This window comes from Varanus komodoensis, unplaced genomic scaffold, assembly GCF_004798865.1.
Source record: "Varanus komodoensis strain SLA01 unplaced genomic scaffold, ASM479886v1 scaffold1, whole genome shotgun sequence".
Classification (NCBI taxonomy): domain Eukaryota; kingdom Metazoa; phylum Chordata; class Lepidosauria; order Squamata; family Varanidae; genus Varanus; species Varanus komodoensis.
Genome location: NW_025335268.1, coordinates 75,226,551 through 75,233,901, shown reverse-complemented (window position 1 = coordinate 75,233,901; position 7,351 = coordinate 75,226,551). Strand labels below are relative to the sequence as shown.

Here is a 7,351-nt window from a genome sequence, read left to right as displayed (position 1 = left end):
GGCGGCCCACGGCCTCGCCTGGGTTTCCCGCCGCCTGAAGGGCGCCTTCCCTGCCCGCAGGCGGTTCACGAGGCCATCCGCGAGAACGGGCTGCTGATCGTCCGGCGCAAGGAGCTGGCGTGGAGCCGGCAGGAGAGCCAGCGCTTCTACCGGGAGCACGCAGGTGGGGCCGCGGCCCGCTTCCCCGGAGCGCGGCCGGCCGCTGGGCGCCGAGCCGGGGCGCTGGAGCTGCGGCGCGGCTGGCGCGCCCCCGAGACAGCTCCGCTTCCGCGGGCTCGGGGAAGCTGCGCCTCGGCCGAGCCGCTGGGGAGTGGCCGTCCGGCGGGCTGCCGGCTCGGGGAAGGCCGGCGGGGCCGGGCCGCCGCGTGGGGGACCCGCTGGCCGCGCGCTGCCGGCGGGGCAGGTGCCAAGCCCCGGACTGGGGAAGGGGCGCGGCCCCGGTGCAGCAGGCCAGCCGAGCGCCCGCGCGTTGCCCAGGCGGAGCTGATTGCCCCCACGCGGGAACCGGGTCCCTGCAGAGCGGCGCCTGGCTCCCCTCCGGGGCCGGATGCCCGCACCTGGGCTGCCTCAGCCGCTTGCTTGCAGGACAAGGTTCTTTGGGTGCGAAGGGAAGGCCCGGAGAGTTTGGGGCTGGGGGGGCGGGTGGGGAACGCTCGGAGGGCCTCTGCTGAAGCCGGGCGCCTCTCTCACGCCGTCGCTTTCCTTTTCCCAGGGCGGTTTTTCTACCAGAGGCTGGTGGAATACATGGCCAGGTAGGTCGGTGGCCTGCTCTGAGACGTGTCCCCCAGAGTTCCCCGAAGGCTCAAGTGAGGCCCCTTTGCTTGCTCTGTGCGGGGTAACCGCACGGCGTGCGCCCTGTAAGCAGAGGCCTCTTGTGCGGCGCTTTCCCAGGCTCGGCTCCTGGTGAACTCCAGCAGCGCTCTGCTCGCCCACCCGCCCACCCCCCAAGCTTCCATGTAGCTTGAAGTGCCTGATCCTGCCTGATCTTAGAAGCTAAGCAGGGTCAGGCCTGGCCAGAATTGGGATGGGTGACTGGAGTGTATGATCCTTTGGTTATTGTAAATGGCCTAGAGAGCTTTGGCTATGGGCAGTATAAAAATGTAGTAGTAATAATAATAAAATGTGTTGCAAGGGGATTCCTCACAGCCCCCTGCCTGGGCTTAAGCCGAGCACGCCGAACTCGCGCTGCAAAAGGTAACCTTTGCAAGGGAAGTCCTGGAGCGGAACTGGCAGCCCGGCACCTGCCGTCGCGACACCGCGCGAGTCCTTTTATCTTAATCAGCCCGACCCTGTGTGGAGTCCTCAGGCACACGTCCTCCTGCCTGTGCTGCAAGGGGGTCACTTCGAACTGGCTGATAACGTTTTGAAATTGGTCAGTTTGCACACCATAACTGGGTAAACAAAAATAGACAGTATTATAATTGTATTAAAGGAATAAGGAGCTGGCGCGTGCACTGAACATGGAAGAGTAAAACCCCTGCCAGCATGAAACGGTCCTCAAGCACCTACGGCCACCTGGTGCCTTCCAGACGTGTTGGGTGGCCTCCTTCCCATTGGCTGGTCCTCAGTGCCTGGCCAAACTGGCAAAGGAGTGGGGGAGCCAAGCACCCTTGAGGTGGCCGCCGTCCTGCTGTCGTTCCCAACGGTTGGCCCAGTGCTTGAGGGATCAGCTGCTCGTTGGGACGGGCGGGAAGGACCTGGCCTTCTGTGTCCCCTGCAGGCCCACAAAGCTAGTTGCAAACTAGGCCAGTGTTGGTGACCCTTTTAGAGACCGAGCACCCAAGCTGCAACCCAAACCCACTTATTTATCACAAAGTGCCAACACTGCCATGGAACCTGAATACTGGGGGTTTAGTTTCAATTGAAAATAATGCAATTTCGAAAAAGCCTTCCTGGAGTAGCTTTTCCTGCACAGCTCATCATTTCTGCCCATTCTAAACACATTCCAACCATCAAAATCATGCCAGGACACCTTGTTTTTCTAACCCTAACCCTAGTCATGGTGAACCTTTTAGAGACTGAGTGCCCAAGCTGCAACCCACACCCACTTATTTATTAAAAGTGCCAGCAGTGCCATAAAACCTGAATACTGGGGTTCAAGTTTAGAAAAAAGAGGGCTGACAGAGCGGGCTCTGTGTGCCCACTGTGGGCCATGTGCCATGGGTTCGCCACCGCTGTATTAGTCCTGTTTCTCTGCAGAGAACACAAAATTTCCATTTCTCCCAGGCACGGTGGGCTTTTTATTGTGGAGAAAGGGCAGGGAGACAGAGAGGCCCCCTGGAGCATGCAAACCCGGGGAAACAGCACCTCGCTTGAGATTTATTTTTATTTATTTATTTATTTATTTATTAAAACATTTTTATGCCGCCCCATTCGCTGAAGCCTCGGGGCGGCTCACAACAATAAATTAAGACAATAACAATTAAAATATATACATTAGAATAAAATAAGCCACCTTGGCCAAATAAAATTCAATAGTATTAACATTTAAAATGCTGCTTAAATAAAAAGGTCTTCGCCTGGTGCCGAAAAACAAATAGCGACGGCGCCCGGCGGACCTCTCTGGGGAGCGCATTCCATAACTTAGGTGCCACCGCTGAGAAAGCCCTCCTCTGAGTAACCGCCCTCCTGATTTCCTTCACGGAGGGCTCCCAGAGGAGGGCCTCTCCCGCTGATCTCAGGGGGCGGCTGGGCATATATGGACGTAAGCGCTCCTTCAGGTAACCAGGACCCAAGCCGTCATCCCCGTTTCCTCTGCAGTGGCCCCATGAGGGCGTACATCCTGGCCCACAAGGAAGCCATCTCGCTTTGGAGATCTCTGATGGGTCCGACCAAGGTGTTTCGCGCGCAGCACACGGACCCGGAGTCCATCCGCGGGTCGTTTGGCCTCACGGACACCCGGAACACTGTGCACGGCTCAGGTGAGTCCCGGGGGCGGCGCTCGGGGGGAGGAGGGAGGGCTGCCGTGGGGCCCTTTGGCCAGAAAGTTGTTAGAAGCGAGTTGCAGCGCTCAAGATTCTCCGAAAATTAACCCACTTAAAATCAGCACAAGAAACAGAGCCAGCCGGTGGGGTGAAATTGCGCAGAAGTGTTACGGAGCTCAGGAAGAGCTTTACGGGAAGCGGAAGCGGACCTCCCCATCCAGGCTGACCGTGCACTTCCACTCTCCGGAAGGTGGGGGTCTCGGAACTCGCCCGGGAGGCCAGGCGCCCACGTCCTTCATTGCCGTTCGGCTCTGGGGGCGTTCCAGCATCTTGGGGCCTTCCCTGGGCAGGGATCGCTTGGCCCCGTGATGCGCCCCAGGAGCTTCGCGTCTGGATCACCGCAGTGCGCTTCGGCTGGAGCTGCTCCCGTGCTCAGTGTGGGTGCTGCCACGGGTGCCTCACACGGCGGCCTGGATGCTGGCTGGACCGCCAGGCTGCCCAAGGGCCATGCCAGGAAGCCAGCAGCTGCACTGGCCACCCGCCAGCTCTGGAACCGGCTTCAGGCTGCGATTGCCAGCTCTGGGCAGTGGGCCAAGATGCGCCCCACTTGATGGCCAAGGCAACTGGAAGAGGGCTTGCTGGCTGTTGGCATCCTGGCCATGGACGTCTCCACCGCGGCAGCCGCTGTATGACGTGCCCCTCCCTGGCGCGGGCACGCGGCGGCTGTGGCACGCTCTGAGTGCCATGGGGGGCTGGCCTCGTGATGATGGGGTGCCCAGTTTGTTTGTTCTCTGATTTTAATTATTTTTATCTGGGAGGGCTTTTGGTTGGTTTTAAACATTTTAACAGAGACATTTTGCATTGCTTGCGTTTAGTTAATTGTGGGCACCTAACTTCTGTGTCTTGCAAAGTCCTTTGAGGTGTCCTGTGGGGTGTGGAAGTGCCATCTTGCCTTTCCCATGTCCAGAGATCAGCCTGCTCGTATTTTCTTCCCTCCCCTGCCCGGCAGATTCAGCCGCATCGGCCAGCAAGGAGATCGCCTTCTTCTTCCCCGAGTTCAGCGAAGCGGCCTGGTACGAGCACGAGGAGCCGCGGCTGCGCGACCGGCTGGCCTGCCCTGATGCCGAGGAGGCCCTTCGCCGTGAGCCCTGGGAGGGCTGGACAGGGACAGGCTGCAGGCGGGAGGGGCATGGTGCCAAATGAGCTGCGGCGCGCCTCACGTCCGCGCCCTCCGGGGAGGTGTCGGCACGGCTCCACACGGACTTCACGGGGCCATCGCCGCATCTGCCGTTCCCACAGGCCGAGTGCCAAGCCATGTACCTGTGGTGGCCACGTGCCGAGTGACCCACCCGCCCCAGTGTAATTTGCACAGGGGCGCAGGGCTGACCCAGCCGGGTGCAGTTCTCATTTGGGCACGGAGGAGAGGTGCCCGGCAGCCCCTGCCTCGCTGCCGTGGCCGCGCCTGCCCCCGCCTCAGCCTGCCTCGCCTGCGTGGTGTGGCCCTGGCAGCCAGCCGTGCCTTGCCTGCAGGCCGCTGCCCCAAGCGTCAGGCGGGAGCAGGATGCGACCAGCAGCCCGGCTCAGGAAGCAGCATCCAAAGAAGGGAGGGGGGAGACGCCACCAGACGCAGCGCGACGCGTTCCTGGTCTGGCCCTATCAGAGTGTTTTGCAGTCTGATAGGTGATTGAAGTATCTGTTGTTTTCAAAATGTATTTTGTAATATTCGCACTGGAGGTGCTAATGAAAATGCTTTGGGTTTAAGGCATGGCGCCGTTATTAACTTGTAAAGGCAGGTGCTGGATTGAGTGCCCTTTGGGGGAGAGGCCAGACGTGCCAGACAAAACCCCCGTGGTCAGCGGGAGCAGGCAGACTAGTTCTTTGCGGAAGGACTCGTGCCTGTTTGGAGGTGAGGGGGCGGGGGGGGAGGTGCACCTCGGGCCCCGGAGGCCCCCTCTGGAGACCTGATGTAGGAGCTGCGGGTGGGGTCTCTCCTGAAGCTGCACCTGTATTTGTGACTAAGCTCAGAGGCCACCAGACACAGCACACCGGCCTGGCCCCCTTGCAAAGGAAACCAGACCCAGGCCGGAGCCGCGCTGCCGGCTCCTTCTGCCGTGTGGAGAACGCGCCAAGGCGCTGTGGGTGCCGGAAGGGGCCTGGCAGCGGGGCCACGGCCCAGTTTGGGCTCGTGAAGGAGGCCTTCCGTCTGCCAGGGACCCTCCTCAGTTCTTTATTGCTGCAACATGAGAAAGCGCTGGAGTGCGGCGCCCGCGGACTCCGCTCCGGGGCCAGCGCCAAAGACGCCCGGGCCTCTTGGAAAGGGGCAGCTGGCGCCACCACCTCGAGCGGCCACACTGTGTTACTAGCACTGCCACGCGGTGCCCAGCCCTGCCTGCGTTTTCCTGCCGCACCGACAGCAGCAGGCTTGGCTTGCGTGGTCGCCACGCGCCGCGCGGGTGCACAGCCCTCTGCAAAGTGGGCTGCCTTGCCGGGCCGCGGGGCCCCAGCGTTTCTCCTCCGCGAGGCGGGTGCAATACCGACGGCCCTTGTGTGCATGTGTTGGGAAGACGGTTCTTACCTGCCTTTAAGCTCACAAAAATGTAGAGCTGACTTGACTCTGAAAGCCAAGAACTCCTGGCTTTGCTGTTAAAACATTTATAGACGTATGCAGATGCTTGAAACGTTACGAAATCACCAAGGTGTTAAAATTGTGCAAATAGCCAACTTAAAAACGCTAAAAGCAACAGAGAGAGCAAAACTAGTCCAGTACAAACTCGCAGGCCCAGACCCTTCCCAGAGGCCTGCGGGAACAGGAAGGCTCTTGCCCGCTTTCGGAGACGGGGAGGGTGCCAGCCTGGCCTCCCCAGGAAGAGACTCCGGAGCTCAGGGCAGCCACGGAGAAGGCCCCGCCGGTGTCCCGAGCACCCGTGCCTGTGGGGGGGGGGGCACCAGGAGAAGGGCTTCCCCAGAGGACCTCCGGGAAGGGCTCATGAGGGAGGGCACGGTCCTTCAGGTGGCCTGGACCCGACGCGGGGCTTGGCTGGCCCGCTGGCCGCACTGCCCTGCCGGCTCCGGCTCCTCAGGCTGCACGGCAGCTGCTCGGCGAGCCGCCCAGGGCGGGTTCCAGGCTTCCGTGCGGAAGAGCCGGGAAGGGGGCCGTGCTGCTCCCCGGGTGCCGCTCCTCCGGCCCGGAGGGGGCTGGCTGTGCCGCGACTCTCTGGCCGCCTGAGCTTGGCCCACATGGCCACAAGCAAGGCAGGCTCGAGGCAGGCACGGAGCCGTGCTCGGGGGGGCGTCGTGACTGCAGCGGGGGCTGAGCGGCCCCCCCCGTGAGTGGGGGCCTTGGAAGAGCCCGCTGCTGGCCAGCCGTGCGACGGTGGCGTGTAGCGCTGTGAGCGGGCGTTTGCGAGGGGGGCAGTCCGTCGGGGTGGGCCCACTGGCCGGGCGCCCCATGGGCGGTGGCCACGCCAAAGCCGGGGTGGGCGAGGATGGGCACAGCCCCCCGCCCTGCCCCGCGCACCCCCACCGGGCCTGCGTGCAGAGCTGGCTTCCAGCGCGGTGCCTCCAGGAGGCTCGATGGGCCGTGAGGAGCAGGCCCGGGGCCCCCTGCGCACACCCGCTCTGGCCATGGCGTGTCCCCCCGGCCCAGTTGGACCCGAGGCCGCCCTTGGGGTTGCCTGCCTTCTCCCATGGGAGCAGCGGCAGGTGAGGGGCTCCGGACGCGCCCCCTGGCTCAGCAGTGGGTGGAGGCTGCGGGAGCGGGGCTTCTGGGGTGCTGGTGCCAGACTCGGGGGGCCTGGACCTTGGCCCGCTTGGCCTGGTTAAGTGCAACAAGGGGGAGAGACGGAAAACGCCAGCTTTATTCTCGAGAATGCGCTTGATCCCGGCAAAATGGCAGCCGACCCAGAAGGGAGGGGGCGGGTTGCAAGGACGGACACCCGTGGGGCTGACCCCCCCCCCACGGGCGCAGATGGGCACGTCCCTGGGCTTAGCCTGGTGGCTGGGTGGCCGTGCCGCCGGGCTGGGGGCTTTTGGCGGGGGCGGCCCAGTCCCTGCCCCGGCGCTCCTCTGTTGTTGCGCAGACGCAGGTGGAGCCAGAAGTGCTTCCGGGCGGACGGAGGTGAGTGCCTGGCTGGCCAGCTTTGCACCTGGGGGGATGCCAGGCCAGGGTCCTGGGAGGCAGAAGTTCCAGCAGCCTGCCGGCCCGCTTCCCCAAGCAGCATGTGACTGCCCAGCCCATGCTCTTGGAAGCCATCTCGGTTGAGGACGGAAGACGGGGAGAAGCAGCGGCGGGGCCGCTTCCGAAGCGTGGCAGCAGGAGGCTCCCCGCCCGTGTGTCCGGCCCCGGTGACTCTCCGGCGTCCCCAAGGACAGCTGATCTTGGAAGAGCTCGCAGGAGTGCCGCCGGACCCCTTCCTGGCAAAAGCAGG

General features: G+C 62.9%; 1 protein-coding gene across 1 annotated transcript; it reads left to right on the top strand.

The window, feature by feature from the left end:
* Positions 1 to 21: 21 nt before the first annotated feature.
* LOC123023709 (nucleoside diphosphate kinase 6-like) lies at positions 22 to 4,685 on the top strand (the record flags this gene model as incomplete). Its single annotated transcript, XM_044430643.1, has 4 exons — positions 22 to 163; positions 713 to 752; positions 2,761 to 2,921; positions 3,934 to 4,685. Coding segments are annotated over 4 exons (537 nt in total), but the record flags the coding sequence as incomplete, so codon positions are not given.
* Between the last annotated feature and the right edge of the window lie 2,666 nt (positions 4,686 to 7,351).